Below are 27,727 nucleotides of genomic sequence, written 5' to 3'. Positions count from 1 at the left end.
CTAGGTGCATTGGTGTTTATCCCGTTAAAGAATCTTTAAATAGTTGATACTTCTTTCTATATTCACCAAATGTGTTCATCATTTTCCCTTTCACATGCAGACTATTACACAGCTATGAAAAAATGTAACTTTTTCTTACTGTAGTTATAGACTACCATGCCCCTTCCTTTGAAATCACAATGGTTGAAATTTTAATGGACAGTTTAGATAAATTATCTCTTTTTTTTATTATGATAATTGATTGTTTTTTAATTTCAGGATTAGACTGGCTGAACACAGAGGAACCTATTTCTGTCTACAAGGATCTATGTGGAAAAGTAGTCATCCTTGATTTCTTTACCTACTGCTGCATAAACTGCATTCACCTGTTGCCTGATCTGCACGCATTGGAACACACATACTCTGATAAAGGTATCTGCTCTTTAAGTTGTCGCTAACAGTTTGTTCTGCCGTAAGCACTTAAGAGTAACAGATTATTTGCTCATAGGAGAATGACTGTTTGGCAAGACTGATTCCAAAAAATATTTCTGATCTGCAGATTGTGGACTTCATGTACATTTTCATGAAAAGTTAGTGTCAGTGATGATTCAGTAGTTGATTCTTTACATGATCAACTACTTCGAAAGTCATTTTGTATACCTAGACTTAACCAAAATTTGTTTAATGAAATGTGTGACTTTATGTTTCTCTCACTATGATATAAATGTTTAAAATTCTTATTAGGAAATGCGATGAAGCTTCCTTAAATTGTGAATGATATAAAGTACAATAGAAAGCAAAATATAACAGATGCTTTGGCCTTTATTGAAAATGACTTATGAAAGTTAATGTTTTTCACAATGTATTAGGAATCCTCTTTGTTATTACAAATGCTAAGATGTAAAAGTATTTGCTTTTCTTATTCTTTCTAAAAAGAGCATAGCAGGTAACTAAAACTAGTTCAAGGTTCTATGTAATTAGGACTAAATTAATTGAAACTTTACTCTTAGAGTGGATAATAAAGATAGTTCACCTATTGTGTGAGAATCAAGATGAGAATAGGGTATTGATGTACAGAAATGGAAGAGATCTGAAACTTAGTTTTAAAAGGGGGGGATGACATAAAATCTGCAGTGTCACTAAAATTTCAGATGCTTTTAAATTATTATAGATTGTATCTTGAAATTGTCAATCAAGAGGACAGGTTTGGTTTTACTGGGTAAGAGCTTTCCAACCAGAGAGAACACTGTGTCAAGCCTGCAAGCAAGGGAAATAATGATATTCTTGAGGAACTGAAGGAAGACCAGGTTGCCACCACACCCTGAGGGAGGGAGACAAGAGTGTGGAGAAGATGCTGGAGAGATGTGATTTAGCTTTTATGGGAAGAACAGTGGAAAACCAGTCAGCGATTTTCTGCAGAAGGGTGACATGATCACAGACTTATGCTTTTCAAATGTGAGCCCATCTCCTGGGTGAGGAACTAGCTGGTGGACAAGAATGGTTGCAAGAGACAAAGATGTGGGGTGCTATTGTTCTTCCCCTGAGACCTGGTAATAGCTCAAAACTGGTTATAGGTGATTAGATCAACATGAGTTGGTCCTTGATTAACTATGGGTGATGAGAGGGCTGGCCCGTTACTACAGATATATCCTATGGAGGTTTCTGGTTTGTGTCATTGGACAGATGACGGTGCCTTTCCATGACAGGAAAACCTGTAAAAACGACAAGTTTGGAGGGGAAGGTTGTGAGTTTAGTGTGAAGTCTCTGGGATTTGCACTTCATTCTCCACATGACTTCCATTGTTCCTAAGAATAAAGCTCTAAATCCTTAATAGAACTCACCAGGCTCACCCTATCTGTAAATTCTCATTTTGTCCCATGCTCCTCTTTGTTCTCTATTCTTAATCACTTCCCATCTTTAATCTTTCCTTTTATTTACATTTGTGTGTGTGTGTTGTTTTTTTCTCTTTTTCTCCTTCATTGTTCTCTTCACAGTTCATCTCTCTCCTTAATCACTTCTTCAAGGAATATATTATGCAGAAGAACTAGAGTATCCATATTATGACCTCTTGTATATATACATGTGATATATATGGATTTCACTTATGGATCCTTATTTAATTCATTGGGCTGTAACTCATCACTATCATTATTTCTAATGTTCAAATTTTTCCTATGATTAATGGGATCCCCTCCAACTTTTGTTTGTCCATACCATTCATTTAGCACTTCCTTACTTGTTACAATAAACTATTTCTAGATTCATCTTCTACTTTCCCAGGCCCATTCCTGAATAGGACACATCTTCAAGGAGCTCTGATTTCTTTGAATACACATTAAGTATTGGAAATAGGTTTGAGAAACCAAGCTCTGGGCATAGATGTACTTATTGCTATGAATATATCTTCTGGTTCCTCTTCATTCAAAAATTACTTAATAGTGGGCGATCCTACCCAGAGAGATTACTTTTCGTTAATTCTGTTTTTGAATATGTCAAATTTTAACGTGGACCTGAAAGTCGAAACTATACAAAAAGGTATATTCACTTCACCTACTCATCCACTTGTTCTTACTCCCATTCTTTTTATTTTTTTTTTTTATTTCTCTCTCTCTTCCTTTTTTTTTTACACTAAAGGTACCATTCTATAGAATTTTTTTCATGTAACAACTTATCCCAGAAGATATTCGGTATCAGTTCATGGGGAACTTCCTGATTATTTTTAATAGCTGTGCAGGATTTCAGTGTGTGTACATCTCTATACCATAATTTTTATTCAGTTACTCTCCAAGCCTATGACTGGCCTTTAAGTTGTTGCTAAGATTTGGTAATCACAAACAATGAATAATCATGTGGATATGTTTTTGTTACTATTGGTGGCATATCTTAAGAGTAAATTTCTAAAAGTGGGTTTCCTGAGTCAAAGTTCAATGCATATATTGTTTTGTTAGATGCTGTTAACTTCTGTGTGGGTTTGCATTCCAGCTGCCATGTGTGAGCGTGCTGCTTACCCCTCTGTGTGAAAAATGTGTTGACACACTTTGCAGTTTTTGCTGACACCACAAGTGAGAAATGGTATCTTCATCTAGTTTTAAATCTCATTTCAGAGGGAGACTTAATACCTTTCATTTGTTGATAGCTGTTTATTGGAAATGGAAATTGTGTACCACTGTCTCCTAACTATGTGCTGTGTAGATAAAGTCTACTCATTTTCCTGTAAATTATTCTTTGCTGTTTCCCAAATACATTACTGTACTATATTACCTGCAAACAAATATTCTCATTCTTTTGTAATTTTGATGGCTTATAATCAAAATTTTGTAATTTTGATTCCCATTAATCCTTAAATAAAAGGCATCTCCGCCATTTGGGTGAAGCACAGAGTAACCCAGTTACCTGCTGAAAAATTTCAGCACTCAGAATGCTGAACACAGGCTTATCCTGGCAGCAGCTCTTTAAAGTGTGGCTTCCCTTGGAGAAAGTCTACTGAAGGGAAAGAACAAAGGGTGGAGGGGCCCCCCTGGTGGTGCAGGGGGTTAAGTCTCAGCATTCTGAAGCTATCTGCAGCCACTGCAGCCCAAATTTGATTCACTGCCCAAAAGTTGACCCATATGGCCCAGAAGACCTCTCCTGTCTAGCCAGCTGCGCCCCTCAGCAGTGTATTTCAGTAGATCTGCCAGTTCTGCTCCTCACTCTGTCTCTGGTGAATCCTCTCACCAATCTAAACCTCTGGCCTACACCCCAGCTCTTGTATGCATAAATAAATAAAATAAATCTTTAAAAAAAAGGGGGGGGGGTGGAATGGTAAGCTAAGGCTCCTGTGGAAACAAAAGCTAAAATACACACCACTCCCAAACAACATTGCCATCCAAAATGAAATATTAAGTGAGCCATCAGAAAAGAGTGTTCTCAAAGTTAGGAATCACATAACGTATAGGAATATTAAAAAGTATATCATACCAATTTAAAACTAAAAAGCTGGAAATGTGATTCAAAGTTGAAAATTCTCAGCCACAAAATTGATGAATGCTGTAACAGTGTTCCATATTGAATTACATAACCTCAAACATTACTTAGGAATAATGAAGAAAAAAAAAAAAAAGCTTGAGTCGAAATTCTGAAACTAAGAGCAGAAATGGAGCAGACAAAATACAAGGGAAGAAATGAATATTGATTGAACTCAGAAAAGAATCTGAAGGAAAAGGTCAGAATTTTATTAGAAGTGAAAACTAGGTGCCTGAGGAGGAATGTTAAATTTCCAGCAGTTTGTGAGGTATCTGAGTTTTCTTTTTACTTTCTGTATATATCTTATCTGATGTGCTGACATTCTGAATTGCTGTAAATTTTTATTTTCAAGCAAATTTTGGAAGGCTGAGCTTTATTCAAATTTTCTTCTGCCCCATGTCCTCCCTTTTTAGGACTCCGTATATTATTGGTCTTTGGAATATTGCCTAAGCCCCTGGGCTTCATTCATTTCCTCTCCATCCCCATCTTCTTTCTTTGTATTCTTTAGTTTCTGTTGAATTATCTTCAGGTTTGTGGACTCTTTTCCTTTGTCATCTCCCTTTTACCATTGAGTTCATTCCATAAATTTATTTCAAATATGCTATTTTTTAATTCTAAAATTTCATTTAGTCGTTAGAGCTCCTGTTTCTGCTTATGTCTACTATCTTTTCACTTATTTCAATTGTTCTTCTTCACCTCCTAGAGCAGAGTTAGTCATAGTTGCCTTAAAGTCATTACTAACTATCTGCTTCATCTTGGTGTCCTTATCTGTCCATTGTTCTTTCCATTAACCTTAGGTCACATTATCAAGTTCTTTGGGGATTAGGTAATTTGGGATTGCATCTTGAACCTTAGAATATTATGATAAGCAGATCTGAGTTCTGTGCCAGTTCTCAATAGTATATCATTAGCTTTTTTTTTTAATTAATAAGTTTATTTTTACATCATTTTGCACATTTTTTTTTTCATCTCAACTGTAATCCCCACGGGTTTCCCATCACCAAATCACCCCTGTGTGCTTTGTTTTTAATAGGAATCCAACCCTGTTCAGACTCCATCAACTCTCTCTTACCAGCCCAGTAATGCTCTGTTCTCTAAATATTTTATGTATTTCAGGGGTCTGTGTCATAATATGTAGTTTAGGAGTTAAGGAGAGACTTTTTATTCAGAAACAGGGAATAACCTTCTCTGTGTCTTCCCCCTAGAGTTTTCCTCACCCTCTTCAATTTCCCTGGTTTTTGGACCAGAAAAGCAGGGGCATTTCTTTTGGAGTGGGCCACCTGCATTGCTCTAAAACCAGGGCCCCATCACTACTGTACCATGCAAGGGGAAAGAAAACAAATTAGGGGGTCACTGAAGCCCCCTGGGGTTTGCTTCTCTGGCTGTGCCTCATTGCGAGCTCCTGCTTCTGTCTTATTTTCTGTTCTCAGGTGAGTGTATGTGCTTATGTATGTTGGTTTGGAGTTAGTAGCTGTAATGGAAAGATATTTTGTCAGGGGACTACACCTCCCAATTCATGTGGTTTGATTTCTTCTTTTTGGTTTGTGTCATTTTCTTGTGATTATATCAAAAGATTCTAATTTAAATGATCAGTATTATTTTCCTGTGTTGGAGGCAATATTGAGTTTTTCGTCTGAATCCAGACTGCATGCCTTACTTTTTTTCCCCCTAAACTAACATCTTGACATAGCTGTATTGATTAGGTAAAAGAAATGTGTAGTCTTTAGTTTTTCATTTCAGCAATTCTGTTATCTACAATAAGGGTATTCTAAAAATGGTGGAAATTTTAAATGAATCAATAACCTTATATTCTGGGAACATTTGGGTTATATTCTTTCTGTTAACCTGTAGTATAGTTAGGTCAGAAAATGTTAAGAGACTAGTATAACATTAACTACAACAGAAAAGCCACCATTGTCATTAAATTTCAAAAAGGCTTATGCCTGGTTGAAAAAAGTTAAAATGTCAACATCGTCATAAGATGTTTTTAAAAGCCTATTCTATACTAAGGCTATAAAGTGGTTTAATCCTGAAATGCTACATTTTTTGATCATGTATGTTTTATGTAGTTACCAAGATGTTCATGACGGCTAGTTTTTTTTTAAACATGTGTTTACATGCTACTAAAGACAATAATTTCTCTTTTTTTCACTGTTTATCTCTATTAGTGTTTATATGTATTAATGACCCAGGCCTTATGTTGGGATTGTGATATTTAAACTTTAGCACTTTATGTTTGACTTACCATTTTCCCCATTTAGATGGTCTTCTGATCGTTGGTGTTCACTCGGCTAAGTTTCCAAATGAAAAAGTCCTGGAAAACATTAGGAGTGCTGTCCTTCGGTACAACATCACCCACCCTGTGGCCAACGATGCTAATGCCAGCCTTTGGCAAGAACTTGAAGTTTCCTGCTGGCCAACTCTGGTCATACTTGGACCCCGTGGAAATATGTTGTTTTCTTTAATTGGAGAGGGACATAAAGATAAATTATTTTTATATACTTCAATAGCTTTAAAGTACTACAAAGACAGGGGACAGATCAGAGATAATAAAATTGGAATAAAACTCTATAAAGATTCTCTGCCACCTTCACCATTGCTGTTTCCTGGCAAAGTAACAGTAGACGATGTTTCAAATCGGTTGGTAATAGCAGACACTGGACATCATAGAATTTTGGTCGTCGGGAAGAATGGACAAATTCAGTACAGCATTGGAGGTAACATTTGTTTCTAATCATGATTTGTAATAAGTCTTACAGTAAAAAAATAGTTCAATGAAATATATTAAAATTGAAATTACAAATAAGAACTAATTATGAAAGGGCAGTATACATCGACTTTTAACTTTATCACAACATTGTTTTTTTAATTAACATTTTGTATCTGGATTTATCTCTCTCAATAAAAACAAACAAAAACCCCAAAAGCTCCATCCAGGTCAAAAGGAAATCTTTAGGTTATAATGCTTAAATATATATATGTGTATACATACACACACACACACACGCACACACATATTCCATCTTGTTGCTTTAAAAAAAACCCTGCTAAATACTATATATTGTGAAAGTATATATATGTATATATAATGGATTTCAGACATTTTAAGTGGATGTATTCTGTTTCATTTTTCATCAAAATATAGCCATATAGTATTAACGACTAGGACAATACCCTAGGAATTGAGGTTTAGAGTATATAAATCATTAATCTGGGCTTTGTACTTTATTTTACTTTTCTTCCACTGAAACTTCAATATGCTTCCTGAATCTAGCAAAAGTATCATATGAACATAGGTCATTTTACACATATTTCCCTGGTCTTAGATCTAAACAGCACTCTTAATCACATCTACATAATTAATAAAATGTATTCAGTACATTCCCATTAATCCTGCTTATCTAGGCTGAACTGACAGCCTGATTGCAAATGTTAGTGAACATTAGAGAAAAAAATAATTCACCTCTTTGCAATCCTCCTTAGGTTATGCTTACAGCATTAATACATAAAGTAGGGATAGCTACATTCTTAATGCAAATAAGCTAATCATATTCCCAAGCCCTTGATGCTAGTCTTAGTATGCCAACATATTATCTTTCATGTTTTGTTTCATTTGTTTCTGTTAGAACATGTGTGTTTAATGTTGTTTATTTTGCTTTGACTATTTGGTATTCTGGCTTATGACAAGCAGTTATGAGAATTGTTACAAAAAAAAAACACATCTGTTCTAGCATTCTAATTTTAAATGGTTAAAGAAATAAATGAATATTCTAGTTGTTAAACAGAAACCAGCAGCAAGCTGCCTTTCCCAAACATTTTTAGGAATAGTACTACCTTGCAATAAATTAATAATTCTTTTGCAATTTTTAGAAAAGAGATTAATATATGTCGTTGCACTCAGGAAATACTGGTTTGATATGGTTTAACAAAATCATGTGCATGATTATCACTGTCCATCAGAGCTGTGATATACTGATCTGATGACTGTGCTTGAGGGGACTTTAGTGCTCAATGATTTCAAGTCTGAATTGACCACGTTGAACATTTCCCAATATTTAGCAGTATTACCACTGTGACTACTACTCATAGCCATCCTAGCTATGGCTGGCATTATTCTAAGCACTTTACCCATCTTAATTATTTTAATTTTCACAATGAAAATGACTTTTAACTTTATCACAAATTTGTTAGACATATTAGATTCACTTTACAGAAGAGAAATTGAGAAACAAAGAACTTTCCTGAAGAGTTGGGATTTAAACCAAATTGTTGGCGTCTTGAGTTCATGTTTTGAAGATCATTACAAAAATTACTTCTTATTAACATCTAGGACAGGGGAGTTCTGTAAAATACAGTTGAGGAATGCTGACTAAGGATTTGAATGGCTTGTTCTCTGGTCACAGAAATAACAGACTGAGTTATGCTGTCTACTCCATGTGTATTAGCGAAGCCAAGAGACAGGCCATTAGATCAGAATCAATCTCTCTCTCTTTTTTTTTTTTTAAAGATTTTATTTATTTGTGCATACAGAACTGGGGTACAGGCCAGAGGCTCAGGGGCAGCGAGAGGCTTTACCAGATACAGAGTGGGGAGCAAAACAGGCAGATCGACGAAGTACACTGCTGAGGGGAGCAGCGGGCGGGTCAGGGGAGGTCTGCCGTGCCATGTGGTTACCTCCAGGACAGGCGGGAATCGAACTCATTCGAAAGTGGCTTTAGTTTCTCAGTGCTGTGCTTTAATCTGCTGCACCACCAGGGAGGGCCAATCTATTTCTCTTTTAAGGTAGTATATTATAAAACTTTGTGGCAATGTGAGATAGTAAATATGACGGACTCTTAATCATGAACTGCTAAGAAATGCTTGAATGGTCATTATAGCTTTTAAGTAAAAGTATCCTGTTATATTAATAACTTAGCTTTAAATAAAATTCTGTTTTACTGTACTTTGGGTTTTACTTGGAACTAACTTTGTAAGTGGAAACTTGTCTTACAGTTACCTTGTCTTTTAGGACCCAACCCTGGAAGAAAAGATGGACTATTTTCAGAGTCAACTTTTAATTCACCACAAGGTATAGCCATAATAAATGATGTCATATATGTGGCAGACACTGAAAACCACCTTATAAGAAAGGTAATTTTTTATTTTAAAAATGTTTTGATAGTTCTAATCAGAAAAACTGATATTTACAACATTAAATATTTATAGCAAGGGCCTCCCTGGTAGCACAAGGGGTTAAGTCTCAGCACTGTGAAGCTATCCACCACTACAGCACAAGTTCAATCCCTGGCCAGGGTGGTGACACACATGGCGCCACAGACCTTCTGTCTGCCCACTGCTCCCCTCACAGTGGGTTTCAGTCACTCCACCTACTCTGCTCCCCACTGTGTCTCTGGTGAGCCCTCTACTCCCCTCCCCCACCTGTGGCCTACACCCCAGCTCTTGTATGCATAAATAAATAAATCTTTTATGTATATGTTTGTAGCTAGAGAATATAAATACCTCAAAATTTGCTTCTTCAGATTTTTTTAAAGGTACGTACTCTAGATTTACTTTTAGGTATCGTGTTTTGGGAGTTTTCAACCAATAGTTGTCACAGAAGAAACTCATTGAGTCTTTCAACCCTTTGTTTCAAAGCACTTCGCTTTGACCTGTTTTCCTAGGTCAAAGGAAAACACTTGCCCTACAAAGTGATGCTTTGTCCTTAAACCTAGAAAAAAAATCATGATCTCCCTACCTCCCTTTGGCTCTTAAGCCTTGTTTGGAAATACTTACTGTTAATCATCTTAAAATTAGGTTTGTTTCATTATTAAAATAGTATGTGATCTTTTTTAAAAGAAATGAATTAATACATCAGGGTCAAAAAGTGTCCTATTTATCTGTTTCAGCATTCCCAAGGTAACCAACCATCCTTGTTAAAACTTTGCTTTTTCAGAAATTTTCTATTCATGTACATATAAATTTATGAAAAGATGTGTCTATAGAATGTTCTTTTAAGCAAATAACATCATACTTTGCATACATAATCTTTTGTGGTATTTTTTAAACGTTTTTCATATTCATCACATGAAAGATATAACTGCAGAGTATTGCATTGTAGAAGTGCCTAGGTGTTTTAAATGTCCTGTATTGATGAATATTTTAACTGTAATCCACTGGGCCTTAAGTTGTATCTATTTGTAATTTCAACTGACCCATCCTACCTAAACATTGTGTTTCAAAAACCTACATAATTTTCTCACTGTTTCTTTCTAGATTGATATTTACACCTATTTATTTGGCTATATTACTAATATACATACAACAGAAAAAATATATACAGAACATATAATGATATCTGCTGTGATACAGATCTCCTTAAGAGTGTAAAATGCATTCTATTTATAGTTAACAACTTAGGCCCTGAAAACCAGGCCTGGCATTCCATGTTCACTATATATTTGTTGAGTTAATTTGTGAGCAAATAATTTCTGTTAAATGAAGCATTTCTAAAGCGTATATTCCTCTTAATACAAAAAAAAGAAAACATGTAAAAAAATAATTTTATGGAATTATAAACTAAAGCAGATTTATTTTTTGAAAGTCTTGAAGACTTTTTTCTTGGTGATTTTCGTACACTTAACATATTGTGACTACATTAGTAGAGGAATATGTATGCAGTATTAATAGACTTAATTTAATCAAGGAGCTCTTTTTAGGGAGAACTTTTCTTAAGACTAATTTCATGGTTTATCATTTTGGAAAAAGTGGTTTATTGTTACCAAAACCTTAAAGTTAGTTACTAAGTTTATTTTCGTTTTCAGGGTCTACCTTTATATTATATAATTCACCATAATCTCAGACATCTAACAGAATATCGAAGTAGTAAGATACTTAGCCTACAATGTGGTAGGAAGTACTTGTGCTTTCTTAATTGTTCATTCTCTCCTCTTACTCTTGAACTTAATGGGTTTCAGAGTACTGATTGCATTTCAAGTAGCTTCATCACAACAAATTCAGGTTACCAGAAGTTACTTTGTATTGTATGACTGACTTTACTATCTGTATAAAATAGAAAGTGAGGTGGAATTTTTCTTTTGGTCTTGAAAACATATATTTTGCTTTCATCTAAGACCTTATTTGAAGTGGGCTAATCATACTTTTGCATTCACAGTTCACAAATGTTATCTTACCATGCAGACCAATCTTTAGAATAACTCATAATAAATTTATAAATTCTTCTTCATCCCCATTCCCATTCCCCCTGCCATTCCCCCTCCTGAAGTGCACCTGCAGACATCCTTGTTAATGTTTAATTCATATTGTATATAACCTTGTAAAACACAGTTGTGTTTTTAACATTATCGTAATATACCTTACATTTCAGAAAAATGCATCCATATCAAATATATAATTCAGGAAATTTTAGCAAATTTAAAAACTTATGCAAACATAATCATTGTTTTTAGAACAATTTCCTCCACTCTCATAATCACCCTCAAGGGTGGTGGGTAAGCAGAAAGTGGGGAGGAGGTGGGGAAATGAAAAGTACTGCGCACTGGGCATTTTAATAACATGCACCCATACCTAATTAGCTTAAAAATCATCCTTTTACTTAAAAATAAATATTTGCACTTCAAATACTTTCTAGTCTACTGGAAATCTTTATATATCAAAAGAAAAAACAGTAACATAAAACATTAATTTCTACAGATTGACCTAAAAACAGAAACAGTGAGCACCGTAGCTGGTATTGGAATTCAAGGAACGGATAAAGAAGGTGGAGCTAAAGGAGAAGAACAGCCCATTAGTTCTCCTTGGGATGTAGTTTGTGGATCATCAGGTGTGTAAACTTTTTTTACGATGCAGTATGATAGTGCTCAGACTGTACATGACGCCTGTAACTGTTTATTTTACAGTGAGTCTGTGCTGCTTATCATCATACCTCACCCGCCTCTTCTTCTAGGAATCAGCAATCTGTTCTCGGGGACCATGAGCTCAGGCTTATTAGTGTGTGTGAGGTTTCTGTTTTGTCTTTATACCCACATATAAAATGATATGGCCTTTGTCATACAAGACAAATATAAGACATTGTAAAGTTATATGGCATTTGTCTTGACTTATTTCACTCAGCATAAAGTCCTCAAAGCCCACTCATATTGTTGCAGCTATCACCAATGATAAAATTTTCTTCTTTTTTAATGGCTGAATAATTTTCACACATGTGTGTACTTGTCTTTACAAGGCACATGTTCTTCATTTTTCTGTCCATGGACACTTAGGTTTCTTCCCTGTGTTGGCCATTGTTAACACTGCACTGATCACAGGGGTGCACGTATCTTTTCAAGTTAATATTTCATCCTCCTTATATAAATACTTAGAAGTGGAATTTCTGGATCACGTAGCAGTTTGTTTTTAATTTTTTGAGGAATTTCCTTACTCTTCCTGAGTGGCTGCACCAAGTGGCATTGCCAGCAGTGATGCACAAGGGTTCCCTTCTGCACATCCTCACCTGTGCTTGGTATTGCTTGTCTTTTTAAGGATCCACCAGCAGGTGTGATGTGATAACTCATGTGGTTTGATTTGCACTGCCTTGGTGATTAGTGGTATTGAGCACCTTGTTGTGTACTTATCAGTCATCTCTGTTTCTTTTTTATAAACACGCATATTCTTTTGGCAAAAGAGTGAGCCAACTTTCACACATTTCAAGTCTTTGTTCAGGCCATATCTGTTTACTGTTATTAAAGCACAACTAAACTCAAAGTCATGGAGCAGAAATATGGAGTCTGATACTACAAGAGGATTGAGGCTAGTGAGCACTTCTGCCTGTTGCTCACATCAGAATTTACACTGCAAAGCAGTAAGCATTTTTCTGAATGCTCTACCAGTTGGGATTAATTCAGTGACCCCAAGGTATTTAAGTAGTTTTATAAGCCTAAACCCTGTCAGCCATGCTTTATGGCGTGGAATTTCTGGTGCTTCCTCTCATAGTGAGAATGTACCCAAATTGTTTTCCAAAGAACATCTATCTTGTCTCTATTGACAAATCCTCATCAACGTCCAACTGGAATGATGTGCTAGCTTATTTGTGTTATTTGTATTTTTAATTGAGTTCAGTCTTCAGGAAAGGGAGTGCATCCTGCCTTAGCTCAACAGATCATTAAAAGCCATGGCTCTGTGTTAAACTTACAGTTTAAAATAGCTTCACTCAGTATTTGGCAAAAAGAATAACATTGAGTGCATTTAGGCTCAACACCTTTCAAAATACTGGTTTAAAACAATGATGTTAACCCTGTGTAAGGGACTGTAACCTCTGGCCACTCTTAAGGCAAGAGCATTCGTTTCCCCTGGAGTTTTGTACTCGAGACATTCTTGGTCAAGCTTCATGAGGTACTTAGCCTTTCCAGAAATTCTATCTAAATTTAGGAAAATTGGTCCTATTCTCTCAGAATTTCACAATGCTATATTACTCTGCAGTCTAATCCTGAATATATGTTGTCAAAATATGGGGAAATTGGCTCTTAAAATCTTGGCCTCCTTAGAGGTATTTTAACAACTGAGATGAAAAAGTATACATTGTACAAAAATGAAAAATGATATTAAAAATATATAAAATAAATTATTTTTACAAAACTATATTTTTAGCATCATGTCATTCAAAAATATCTCAACACAAACACATTTTACATTTACTTATAATCATGTGCATATATGTAGTTCATATTATTTATTCCATCAGAACAATACTATGGGACACTTATTACTGCTTTCAGTGTTTATCTTATATATACTTCTCTGATTGCCTACTGAAGAAATTTTTTCTGCTCTTGTATTATAGATAATCATACTTTTCCCTCTTTAATGGGTTCATTTTGAAGCTCCTGGATAAATTAAATATCATCACTGTTTTTCTTCACATTCTTATATCGATTACTAAGAAACTTGGAGACAAATGTATCATTAGCAAGTTGTAATAGATGATAGGACATTTAAAAATATTACTATAATTGTATCTTTCTATTCTATTTACTTATTTTTATATACTTATTTTTATGTTAAGTTAGGTTTTATTGCTTTGAAACCTATTAATTCATTTATGATATGAATTAACATAGTAGAACCCTTTACTGAAGTGATTGGGTATGATAATTAATATAAATTATAAATATATAAATTATATCAATTGATAATTGATATAAATGTATAAATTACAGCATGACTAGTGTGTTTTTGCTTTGTTAAAATAAAAAACTATTTTTATATCTAAAATTTGAGAGATTTCTTATACTATCTTACATTAAGATTCTTTTTTTAAGTCATGTTAATAAGGTTTAACTTCCACAAAATAACATTCATCCATATTAGGTATAAGTTCTGTGAATTTTTATCAGTATCTATAATCTTATAACCATTACTCCTCTGAAGATACAGAACATTGATTCACCCGGTCAAATGACTTTCTCACAACCCTTTTCGGTCCCCCTTCATCACCTTCAGCATCCACCCAGACACTGGCAATAGGATCTGTTCTTTGTTCCTTGTACTGTTTGGCCTTTGGTATCTGATTTCTTTCATTTAGTATCATACTTTTGAGATTCGTCTATCTTATTGCATGGATCAGCAGTTCCTTTTTGTTGTTGTGTAGTATTCCACTTTATGATTTTACCTTAATTTGTTTATTCACTTACCAGTTGATAGACATTTTAGTTGCCTCTAATTTATTGCAGTAATGATTTAAGCCTCTATAAGGATTTGTATACAGACTTTTACATATATGTACACATATTTATCTTGCACAGATATCTAAGACTTGCTGTGTCCAATGTCAAGTGTATGCTATGAGACACCATGAAACTGTCTGGAATCACTGGAATATTGCCTCTTTTTTTTTTAAATAATATAATAGTTTATTTTTACATCATTTTGTACTTTTTTTTTTCCTCTCAATTGTAACCCCGTGGGTTTCCCATCACCAAGTCATCCATGTGCCGTCACTATAGTCCAGCACATGAAGAACTTCTTTAACAATTTTTTTATAGCCCTGACAAAGATTTCTGGATTGACTTTTTCTTTTGATATTTAGAGATGTCTCTGCGTTGCCCGTGAATGTGCTTCACTTCTTTCCTTGGTCCTTTCTGTGTAATGTGTGTTTTTTCTCTGGCTGCCTTCATGATTTTCTGTTTGGTTTTTCACACTGTGATATGTATAGGAAGCCTTTTGGTTTCAGTGTTTGCTTCCTTTAATGTGTTTTTTCCCTTTTTATTTTCTACCGGTCATCTTGTGTTAGAATTGTAGAGGTTAAAATAAATAGTATTTATGCCATTATCATGGGAGGTTTAGTCAGTTTGTTAGAAGCTGGGCAGTGTATGTATTCTGTGTTATTGCTGTTGCTTTTCTTTCTTGCTGTGGTTCCCACAGCTCTCACCGTGGGCTACTGTTGCCTTATGGTGTTGCTGTAGTGTGGGGGCTTAGCTGCTGGAGGGTTTTTCTCCATGTCAGTACTCCACCCACAACAGTTGTCATCCATGCAGAGCTGAGCCAGAGTGGGTCACTCTCTACACTCCTGCTTCCACCCCGCAACGCTCCCCTCCCCAAGTATAGACTGCTCCTGTTTGCTACTCTTCATTAGACTTAGGAGAACTATTTTCTTTGTTGTCCCTCAGCTTGTCTTAGGGAGGTGGTGTGCCTGGACCTCCATGAAAGGAAAGGGGTTCTTCCTTGCACCTATCCTTTCTCTGGCAGCTAAACTACTGTGCCAGTTTGAGAGGTGATCTGCTTTTCCCCGCCCTCCGGGGCAGTCTCTCTACAGCGTGTACATTCACAAACTGGTCCCTACCCTCCCTCAGGACTGTGTAGAGAAATATTCTCTTTTCCCCTGCTTCAGCAATCATTGCCCTTTTCGTGTGCCCTGAGGTGACAGACCTTTTTTCCCTTAACTTCACAAGGCCTTGTTCGTAGGAGGTTTAGAGGAATGTATAGAAAAAACTGTTCACTCGAAGGAAAAGCTCACAGATGCTCAGAAGAGGGATCTAATCAGTGGGATTTACTTTGATCATAGTGGCTTAAAATAACACAAAATATTTTTAAAGGGGGAATGTAGATAATTTTCCTTTTTTATATTTCACTTACTGATTTTTTTCTTGTTTTCTGAAACTATTTCACTAATATTTATTGATAATAAATTAGCAATCCTCTTAAACCCTTTTTAGCTTTTAAAAAGCTATTTTTTAATAGATCTTTTTTTAATTTTAATTTGTGACTGTTGAAAGTCAGTGATACTATGTGCAGTCTTAATTTGGAGTTGAAATGTTTTGATTGCATATTCTTGTTAAAACAAAGCTAATACCCTTACTCAGTGATACACTGTGTGCTTTAGAGTTCAAAATCCAGGGTAAACAGTATAAATTATTAAAGGATGCTATTGTTAGTTTGAGAGACGTGATACATGCCAGATGATCTTTAAAAAAAAAAACAAAAAAAAACTCTTATTTGCAAGAACAAATTCTCCAGCCCTCAGTGAGATGACCAGGCAGCCAAACAGTTCTTGCAAGGGGCAAAGCTCGCAGCTAGGAGCGTCAGCTCTGGAGCCAGACCCCTTGGATCCCAGCTTCACGTGATAGTAACTGGGCGACTGTGCAGTTCCCTAGCTTCTTGCTGCCTCAGTTCCCTCATCTAAATTGAAGACACCAAGAGCAACTACCTTAAAGACTTAACTAAAGAATAATGAGAAACAGCATAGGTAAAGCACTTAGAGTGCTGGCATGGGCTTGCTGTTGCTAGAGACTCACCCCAAAGTCTCAAAAAGGTGTTGATAAGCTGAACCAAACCAAAAATGGAAGGGCAAGGTCTGGAAAAAATACTGATAAGACATTACTCAGCCACAGCCAGAGGCCACAGGGAGAGAAGGCCAGAGAGAGCCTAGTGACACAACTGGAGAAGGCGGGTGCCATTGAGCAGATCACATGAAATGCCCTTAAGTGCTAGGTTGATGGGGCAGACAGACAGGAGGAGAAGACAATAGACCAGCAGCGCATAGGCTCACTTCTGTAGGTCCTTCTTGTCAGAACACTGATTATCTGAAGATTCCATTGAGGGATTCATGTTCCAGTGTCGCTGTGTGAGTTTTCAGCAAACTATTTAACCTCTGAACTTCAGTTTCTTTCTTAAAATTTATAGATGATACTAAGTCTTCCTGAACTTTTTAAATTATAAGAAATAATCTTTGCAGAGTGCTTGTTACTCAGTGCCTTAGTCATAGAAAACACCCTGGACGGCTGTTTGCATCACCACTACCCTGAACCCCATTGTCAGCGCTTGGTATATAGAAACCCAGCCTTTTGAGTTGTGACCTCATTGTCCTCTTCTTCCATACTCTTTCACATTCCTCAGACTTCTTAGGGAAACAGAGAGATCAAGACCAAATTGAAGTTCACACTTAATACTTAAAAAACTTTAGCCTTTACCTAGTAGATTCAGCTGGCCTACTTTGAGAACTAGAAAGTGGAGACCTGATAGGATCTCTCTCACACATACCCACAAAGCTCTCCTTGGCGAAGTGGAGGCTTTAAAATGTTGTTTTCTAATAATTACAGTTTTGTTTCTAATCTTTATGCTTCTTGCTCCTCCTTCTTACTTGTTGCATAAATTAGGATCTTCATACGATCCTAAATAAAAGTGTTGCTAGCCTATGTCCTTGTCTCATTTCTGTTCTCAGGGAGAATGTCTTAGTCAGCTCCGGCTGCCATAACAAAATACCACAGATGGGTGGCTTAAACAACAGAAAGTTATTTTCTCACAGTTCTGGAGGCTAGAAGTCCAAGGTCAAGGTGCCAGCGTGGTTGGTTTCTGGTGAGAGTTCCCTTCTGGCTTACAGACAGTCACCTTCACAAAGTGTCCTCATGTGATGGAGCAAAGTAAAATAATTATGAAAAGCTGTCCATCTAGTTTTAAGGCTAAACAGAGACTGAGGCCCCCAAACATAAGGATGTCATCGTCACTTTCAATATAATTAATGTTTATAGAAATAGTTGAGACACTAGTGATTTAGATTTCATAGGACAACTATCAAGAATACAGAGAAAGAGTCAACATGTTGAACTAGATATTTCTGTGTGACTGCCTGGGTTCAGACTCCAGTTCCTTCATTTACTAGCTCTGTGATGGTGGCAATTTACCTAACCTCTCCAAGCCTCAGTTCCTCCTCTGTAAGATGTTTCTCATCAAGAGTTTCTGGGGACTCTTGAGAAAATTTAAGTGATAATCTCTATAAAGTGCTTGACATATAACTACAATTTATTGAGGACCACTATCACTTCTGTTGTTAGACTGAAAATCACATGAAAGTAATACAAGTTAGGGAAGAAAAGATATTCCTAGACACAAACTACTTGAAGTTAAAGAAAATACAAAGATTTTATTTTATATATCTGACCAAAATATTTTAGATAAAATGTCTCGATTATATGTGAAGGTAGTCTCAGAATATAGTTTAAATAAAAATAATTAAATATTTTTATAGTAGATTTAATGTGAAAAGTAGACCTTTGTCACATTACAGAAAGTTGCAACCTCAATGTAAACAATAGATGCTTTAACATAAATTCGAGTAAATAGAGTTACATTATAATGTGTTGTACTCTTAGCTTCTTTTGCATGTCAGTGTATCTTTAGAAAAAGTACAACAACCAATTAAATAGTGGATTTTTAAATAACTATTTGATGTGTGTCTAAGTCTAAAAGGCAGTACGATAGCAGAAACACGCCCTTCTTAAACTATCAGAGGTACAGTTCTCCCTGAGAAATTGTTCAGAGAACCTGTTACAGACGCATCTCACTTAGGAGGTTAGTGTGAGTGCTTGAATGGCAGGTTCCTTCGGAGACGATATTTACCCCATTTCTAGTATCACATAAACTGAAAAACTGTGTTTAAAGATACTGTACTCAGAGAGGCATGACTATTAAGAATATTTTTTATGTTTCAAAACCATTGCAGGTAAATTTTTAAGTTGAAAGAATAAAAATTTCATAAGAAAAATGGAAAATTTTCAAAAACAATTTTAAACATTGTGTCTTTTTATTTTCTTCTACCAAATAATTTATAAATATGCGACCGCCTTCCTTAATTTAAATTTCTGAACCAGCATTGGTAGTGTTCTCTAACCCTGTGAAAATAATAATTGCTATTTATTTTGCATTAAGGTTCAGAGGGTCAAAGAGAGGACATTTTGTGGATAGCCATGGCGGGGACCCATCAGATATGGGCCCTCCTGCTGGACAGTGGCAGACTCCCAAAGAAAAAGTAAGTGCTGCATGCATCTCAGCACGCTGCACTCTTTCAGTAAGTGCAGCTTCCTGGCAACGTGCACTTTCTGCTCAGCTGCGCTGGACTGTGCTGCCATCAGAAACTACCCAGGTTCTCAGTGGCTTAAAACAAGGTCTGTTTCTTGCTCGCTTGCATAGGTGTGCTGGCGAGAACTGCTCTGTCCCCAGCTGATGAAGCAGCCACCTTCTGGAGCTTTGCCAGTCATCCTGGCAGAGAAACAGAGGTGGTGAGTCGCCCACTGGCTCTTAAAGCCTCTGCTCAGAAGTGACACACATCCCTCCAGCTTACATTTCATCAGCCAGTGTCTCGGGTCGGGGCCACGCCTTTCTTTCAGGAGCCCAGAGGAGTACCAAAAGAGAACTGGAAATGTCTGGTGGGCACTTGTCTTTTAACACATCTTTCAGATATCCCCGACATTCAAATCTTTAACTACTGCATGCATAGCAGCGTAACTAGAAGTTCAGGCTTGCCGTCAGACCAGAGGTGGAGTTCCGACTCTGCCACCTGTTACCTGTGTGAGCTTCGAGAGCCACTTTCACTTTCTGAGCATTAGCTTCTTTCTATGGCTCATCTGCTTGTTTTAAAAATGAATGTTATATATCAAGAGTACAGCCTGTATTTACATAGTCAGTGTGTGCTCTGTGGTCACTGGTGGGGGTATGAGAATGTACCCGTTTCTTATCTATGGACTTGTCTTTTTAGTGAGTTAAAGAAAGGAACCTGCCTTCGGTTTGCTGGAAGTGGAAATGAAGAGAATCGAAATAATGCATATCCCCACAAGGCAGGTTTTGCCCAACCTTCAGGCCTTTCTCTGGCCTCAGAGGATCCCTGGAACTGCCTGTTTGTAGCAGATAGTGAGAGCAGCACGGTGAGAACCATCTCGCTGAAGGATGGAGCAGTGAAGCACCTCGTGGGAGGAGAAAGAGACCCCATGGTAATGAAAATTTCTTTGTCCCATGTGGCCAGACATTTTTCCAGCATGCAGTTTTCTGAATTAGGAAGTATTAATACAATGTAGGACTGTTCTTAGTTCATCCATAAGTTAAAATGCATCAAACCACAGGAAATATGAATGTAAAGAAGCACAAGTAACAGGACTGTCCAAGGAAAGTTAAACTGAAAATAATAAATGTTAAGGCGGGGGTGGGGAGGGAGAGGAGGAGAGAGGATGAAATTTTCCTGAGAGAAGAGAAAATGTGCATTAGATAGTTAATGGCAGTGTGGTGGAAAGAAGCCACTTAGTGTGGCCTGTTCCCTGCCTGTGCGTGATTAGTGCGAATAAAGTTACTTAGCACTTGAACCAAAAAAAAAGATGCAAAATTCTGTCATCTTTTCCTATTCTGAATAAGGTACTCAGCCCTGTTTATATGAAATCATATCTTTTACCCCTGCACTTACTAGCCTCTACAGCCATCTAATTTTCACTTCCTTCCCTAACAAAGTGCTGTTAAAAATGTTAACATGCTGTTTCTTTTTCTTTTAACAAAAATAAAAGAATTTATTTGCTTTTGGTGATGTTGATGGAGAAGGAATCAGTGCCAAGCTCCAGCACCCACTGGGAGTAACTTGGGACAAGAAAAGGAATTTGCTCTATGTGGCAGACTCTTACAATCACAAGGTGAGTCTTGACAGAATCACGTAACACCCTGCTTTTCATCTGTGGCATTTCAGTGCTGACAGATCTGTGTGCCTCCCACAACTGCCGCTCTAAAATGCAGAGGGAGTACCGACCTCTGACAACTAGGCACAAGCCTGTTCTGTTCTGGTCTTAGTCCTTTCTCTGCAAGGAGCTGATGGTGCCCTGAGCTAGGCTGAGGACTGAACATATTCCTACAACTATAGCCACAGGTTGTGTTTTGTAGCTCGGTGGTGCTGCTGGGCTATCCATCCAGTAAATAAGGGAAGGCGGGCAACAGGGAGATTAATATGTCAACTAACAAAATGAGCATTTTTGAGCTGTGGCAATTCCTGTAAGCAAGTAATTCCATTTTCAGCAGCATTTCCATTCTTGTTCTGTTGCATTGACTATTCAGCTGTTTCCAGTTTGTTGCATTTTTTTCTTTTATAATAATCAATGGAAAATGTTAATACTTTGTAATAAGAAACCATAAATTCAATATAATTGAGACTCAAGTCAGAATCATTTAGTTAAACAACATTAAGTAGCAAGTTCTCAGCTGATACTGGGTGCTCATGAAAAGAAAGGCCATTCTCACACACCATGGAGGTGGCCTCGTTGTGGAAAAAAATAAAAGAAAATGTTAACTCCAAAAATAATTTCATCAAAGATTGAGTCTTAAAAATAAGATGCAACTAGGAATTTTACAGGTTTAGCACTTAAACTTCTCTCCTTGGGCTGTAAATTGAGTATTTGTTTTTGTTTTTTAAGAAAATAATGGCTGTTTTTTTCCTGAGATTTGTTGAGAACATGAAATTCTCTGCTTATGTGATACTATACTTTTCTGCATGCAAAATTGATCCTCTGATATATCCATTTTTATTCTTATTTAGGTTAAAGTCGTCGATCCAAAAACAAAAAACTGTACAACATTAGCAGGAACTGGAGATGCAAGTAATGTTATCAGTTCCAGTTTTACTGAGTCAACTTTTAATGAGCCAGGAGGCTTGTGCATTGGCGAGAATGGTCAATTGTTATATGTAGCTGACACCAATAATCATCAAATTAAAGTGATGGATCTAGAAACAAAAACAGTGTCTGTGGTAAGTGTAAGTCAGCGGCTATAATTTAGAGAAGGGTCCTGAGCCCCAATGCATGACAGGCATTTTGGGTTCGGCCATCTGCACAACAAGAAAGAAGCAAGTAGGGTAGAAAGTAAATGCCCACTTCAGAGATATCTTGCTTTCTAAAAAAAAAAAGCTTCATTTGTGTCAAGAGTTTAAGACATTGGAAACTGGAGAGAATGACATGAACTTCCGGGAGAAAAGAGGCCTCGGAACTGTTGGGCGTCCCACTAGGCATGTGGCGCAGGCCCCCCCCCGAGGCAGGGAGTGCTGTGTGGCTTAGGGGGTCTTTTGTTTTTTTCAATGATCCTTAAATTAATGTCATCTTTGTTTCCTGTGATTCATCCATTACCAAATAATCTTCCAAAGGAAGCTCCAGTGCTACATTTCTCTGTACCCTGACTAGTTCTGGTTAAGTATTAAACCTATGGCCATGATGTCTTGATACATTGTATTTGCCTAAAAGAGTATGGGACTTATTTTCCTCTAAAATTCTAGAAATTTCCAAGGTAAATAAAAGCACGTAGTGTTATTACTCCTCTTGTTACCAACTGCTAGTATAAGATGGTTTTATAGTTAGCAATGAAAATTATAAGAGAATGTAGACTATAACCCACTCTACTTAATTTGGTAGGTTTGCTTAAATTCCAGCCATCTATAAACATTATAAGATGATTTTCATCTTTATGTGTTGGTAATCTTTTGCCTAGATAAAACATTTTCCTAAACCCACAAGATAATTTTGAGAACATTTAAGTAGACACATTCAACTTGAGACTAGAGTTATAATTAAGCTTCATTGACAAAGAACCTCGTTTTTTCTACTGAGTTCTAAAAATAAGCTTTCTCACAAGTACTATGAAGTATTTGTGCTTCAGTAAACAAATTATTTCTACGTCCTAGTTCCCAGTCTTCAGATCTGGAAGTACTGTGGTAGACGGCCCGTTACCAGCAGAAACACGGAAGGCTCCATTCAAGCTGCCTAAGTCAGCCCCCATCGTCTCTCTGGCCCCAGTGGCTGTACCTCCGGGCCAGACGCTTCCATTCAAGTTGAGTTTGGGCCTCCCCTCAGGAGCAAAGCTAACCGAAGGGGTATCCAGTTGCTGGTTTCTAAGTGCTGAAGGTATGAGATGAATCTTGCATGTGCAGATATTTCATAAATTCTCAATGTGTTCATCTACTACTTTATCCTTACGTGTTATGTAGTATTTTTATTCTATAGTTAGACAGCATGTAAGGGAAGTTATGTGAAAAACATAGATCCAGATCTAGCTCCTTTACTTTTCTTCCTTTTTCTAAGGAATAATGTAAATGCAAGAGTTAATCATAATTGTCTCCATTTACCATGAGGCAAGTGCAGTTAGTGTGACAGTCTCTGAAAGTTAGGTCCTTCACTAGATCTGCAAGGCACCAAAAGATGTTAACTATTCTGCACCCCTTATTTGTAAGTGAGGAGACTATTGAGCTCAAAGAGCGAAAGTGATTTACTCAAGGGCATATATATTTACACCCACTTCTGCTAGTTTTTAGTGTAGTGTCTTTTGCATTATGTTACTCCATTTCACATCATCTCTATATTACCCCCAAAATTTTTTTTAAAGACAGAGTTCAAAACTACTAGTTATACATTTGGGTATTATAAAGCTTCTATACCTTACTTTTAGTTTCTGTACACCGGTCAGCCCCTATTCACATACCACACTTTGAGTGGCACTGTTCTAGATCACTCCTGCATAAGGAATCAAGGAGAGAAGGAGGAACCAGCAAGGAAGGCTGAAAAGTAAGCAGATAGAAAGGACAGTGAGCAGCTCTATCAGGTGTCTTACAGGTCAGGTAAGAGAAGGAATAAGAATTTTTTGTCATTGATTTAATGGCAAGTAATTAGTTGATGTCTTCTACCAGAGCTGGTTCAGAGCAGTGAAGGAAATCCCTGTTTTGAGTATGTTAAAAAGAATAGGAGAAGAATTGAAGAAATCATATGTAGGCTACTATTTCAGGACTTTAGCTAAAAAGATAAAACCGAACCGTTGCTAAAAGGGAAAAAGGCATTTGCAAGACCAGCACATTTGTTATATTGATGGCAAAGTTCCAACAGAGAAAATTCTATGTGGTGGGGCTGGGTACCCTTCAGTACCTAAATCTGGTGCCTCTGCCAAGAGTGTGGACCTGTTTCCACAGTGAAGAGGAGACCCGTTGTGCGAGCCATTCTCTGAAGCCTCCGCTTCCTTGGTCCATTGGGAAGCAATGGGCATGAGCTGAGCAGGCACAAGAGAGCGGAGTGAAGGTTTTGGAGGCCTCCAGAGAACAGGATCATCCGGACATAGAGCAGGACATAGAGTGATTGATGCAGCCTACAGCTCCACGTGAGGCCACAGCTGTGGATTTGACTTCGAGCTAGCCCACATGGTGGCTGCTTTTCTCTAGCCATGTCAGGAAGATGCTAACTCTGAGTGCTAATTAAACTTAGGTTTTCAGAGTCCTGATTCAGTGTTTATTACCACTGTGCTTTCTTCAAGCACAATGATAGAAATTTCACAGGTTCTATTCTAAAGAATTTAACTAATTTTCCCCTGGAGTCTGATATTTTAAAAAATACATAGGGTTTCTTTAAAGTAACTTGATATCAGCTCCTTCCAGTTCAGTTCTTTAGTTGTTTTATTTATTATTATCTCTCATAAAACTATCTTAGAGAGATAGTCTCTATCACATGCTAAAGGCCTTTCAATGAAAATGCTGCTCACTTTATTTCAGTAGTATCATTAAGACTTGATTTACCAGTTATTAAGCCTGAAGCTGCATTTTCCTCTTTAAAGATGCCAGAGGTGAAAGTGAATGCCAAAGTCGTATCTTCAAGAATGCCTTCAGGTAGAAGAATAAAGCATTGTTGGGAGGATATGTAATTGAATACAAATGAATTACTATGATCAGACCCCAAGCAGAACCTTTGTCCTCACTCACTAATTTGTGATCTTTTAATCTAAAAACACTTCCTTGTCTGAGTTTATTCTCAAAGTATTCAGTTACTGTAAATTATGTAAAGACTTGAAAGTGTGTTTGAGCCACTGTGAACTAGTACTTTGTATCCTGAGTTTATAGTAAGGAATTTGTACACTGCTTGTTTTACGGCAGTACTTTCCAGTATCTGTAGCCGAGTGGACAACATTTTAAAAGTGTACTACTGGTGATCCAAAACTAAATTCTGCTTTCTTGTTTCTAATGTTCTTCCTCTGTTCTCCCACATGAAAGGCTCCTCAGTGCTCTCACACATTCTCACTCAAGCTCCCATTTCCTCCCAACTCCTCTTCCCTCCTGCCCTCTGGCACACTTTTCTTTTGTCCATTAGCCAGACCAGGCATAAGCCTCTTACCTGGGTATGTTCTAACAGCGTGGGCTGCTGTCTGCAACTACTCTTGGTATCCAAAACCGAGACAACAGAGAGATCTCGAAGGAGGCTGGCAACGAGGTGACTGAGCATTTAGGGAAACCACCCCCATTCACTCCTCTCAAGGGAAAGCACTGAGCCAAGCAGGATTAGGAGGACTTTTGCAGGGATCGGGTGGCCAGAGGAGTGCTGGACCCTGACCACTCCCTAGTCCTGATAGATTCAGAGCAAGCCTGGACTACAGGGTCACTATTCTAATTGTGCCCTGTCATCAGTATCTTAATTTGAAAGTCACTACAGAGCTATAATACATTTGTGCTCCCCAGATACAGTTTACTCTATAGCTTTCATATTATATTTCTCAATACATTATCTAATAAAAATGATCTATATTCTGAAGAATCCTACATTTATTTCCAGATAATAGGTTTCATTTTTAATTTTAGGGAAGAATCTATAGTCCTGTTTGCAATAATTGACTTAATGTCAATAGAAATTTATTTTACAGTATTCAAGCAAAGGAAGAATTCTAGTAATTTGATTAATTTAATATCAAGACCTATAACGTCTCATGAGTGGTCATTATATCATATTTTTATGTTTCTGTCCCTCATATAGCAAAATGCCTGGCACTTAGAAGTTTTCAGCAAATACTACTGATTAAGTGAAGCTAGTCTTCAAGAGGTTTAGCTGATTTCCTGCTTGATTATGCAATCATAATACTTTACTTTTATTTTATAGGCAACGAATGGCTTCTTCAAGGACAAATACCTTTTGGGGAAATAGAGGACATTTCCAGTCAACCAACGATCTCACTGCAGATTCCTAGAGATTGCTTGTCACTGGAAGTCACTGTGTCTGTCAGTGTGCTTCTCTATTACTGCAGCGCAGACAGCAGTGCTTGTATGATGAAGGGAATTTTATTCAGTCAGCCGTTACAGATAACTGATAAACAGCAAGCTTGTGTAACTCCAATAGAGCTGGGGTATGTATTTTAACCAGTGCAGTGGGCTCGCCAGTCAAGTCACCTGTTTCCTCCCTTACCATCTCTGTAGTTTATGAAAAGAACCTTTTTTGCCACTTTGGGAGACTGAGAAACTGGTTACTAAGTTCCTGCAACTGATACCAAAATAAAACTATGTTCCTTATTTATTATAAACAGCTCCTTCATTCTGGCTGTGTACCAGCTAAGTCACTGATGATCATTTGAACCATGCTATTATAATATATGCTGCTATATGACATGAGACTAAAGTCAACGCTATGTTACAGCATATTATCATGAGATAATTTGTAGTGAATACAATATACCAAAAATTTTAACTCTTTCTACCTTTAATAGCAAGCAGCACATTTGAATGTGTAAGTTTCTCAATAACTTTAAACAGAACCTGAGATCGTAATGTTTTATAAGGACATCTGCCACTCAAGCATAAGAAAGTCTTCTCATCACAGAAGCTTAACAGATAGCTGAGTGGTAAATATATTTAGAAGATAATTTTTAATATATTTGTCATTTTTAACATACCATTGTTGATGCCTTACAATTCTACACCGAAAAAAATTAAAGCTCGAGTTTAGGACATACAGACTCACTCTTTCTAAGTGAAGTCTTGACAGAAAATGAATGCGTCCCCAGAAATACTATGGCTTCAAGGAGAAGGGGCTCAGAAACATATTACTATCTGTGATACTATTTAATGGTAGATGATTAATTATGGCAGCTGACTATGATGCAAATGGGTATATATGTTTTCTTGGAACTTTACATTTCACTGGTAAACATTAAATAGAGATTTGTTGGGTTTTGGGTTTTTTGTTCCCACTTTCAAAATTTAAATGTTCATTTATTTTGATGTATTTAGAAATCACTTTTAAGTCTTCAAAGTATAAATCATGATGTGTGTTGTACTATTAATAGGTAAAGTATGCCCTAATATATTATCAATCTTAAAACAATAAGGCTGAAACATACCATGACTGATGAAAATATTTAGGAGCTTTTTTTTTTAACCATAAAAGAAATAGTTTTTGTTGCCTTTTCTTATTTTTACTAAAACTAATTGAACATGTTTGTCATTTAATAAGCTCACAAGATTTTAAGAACATGAGATGAACCATATTTATCTGATATTTATAGAAAATATTACATAATACTTCAAATACAGTGTTAAATTTGAAGTGCAATCTTTTATGCACTATCCTCTATCTATTTATCTATTTTAAGTTTTAAACACACTAATTCATATGTGTCCAGATCAGCTGAATTGCTGAAGGAAATGTGCAGTTCGTGACTTTGTTTTGACTTGTATCTTGCTAAAGTT

The 27,727-nt window shown here is 36.7% G+C and overlaps 1 protein-coding gene across 1 annotated transcript in view; it reads left to right on the top strand.

The window, feature by feature from the left end:
* The window catches only part of NHLRC2 (NHL repeat containing 2), a 28,769-nt gene extending 1,308 nt beyond the window's left edge, over positions 1–27,461 (top strand). The window contains exons 2-11 of the mRNA XM_004680423.2: positions 259–411; positions 6,243–6,698; positions 8,990–9,111; positions 11,671–11,800; positions 19,156–19,255; positions 19,982–20,213; positions 20,775–20,897; positions 21,791–22,000; positions 22,925–23,144; positions 26,145–27,461. Of these exons, the coding sequence (XP_004680480.1) occupies positions 259–411; positions 6,243–6,698; positions 8,990–9,111; positions 11,671–11,800; positions 19,156–19,255; positions 19,982–20,213; positions 20,775–20,897; positions 21,791–22,000; positions 22,925–23,144; positions 26,145–26,401 (2,003 nt within the window). The 3' untranslated portion in view covers positions 26,402–27,461. The remainder of the gene's footprint in view (positions 1–258; positions 412–6,242; positions 6,699–8,989; positions 9,112–11,670; positions 11,801–19,155; positions 19,256–19,981; positions 20,214–20,774; positions 20,898–21,790; positions 22,001–22,924; positions 23,145–26,144) is intronic.
* The last annotated feature ends 266 nt before the right edge of the window (positions 27,462–27,727 follow it).

The sequence above is a fragment of the Condylura cristata genome, unplaced genomic scaffold, assembly GCF_000260355.1.
Source record: "Condylura cristata isolate star-nosed mole 26May11 unplaced genomic scaffold, ConCri1.0 scaffold00011, whole genome shotgun sequence".
In the NCBI taxonomy this organism is placed as follows: domain Eukaryota; kingdom Metazoa; phylum Chordata; class Mammalia; order Eulipotyphla; family Talpidae; genus Condylura; species Condylura cristata.
Note: the sequence above shows the minus strand (reverse complement) of the source record. Positions and strands in the feature narration are given on the sequence as shown.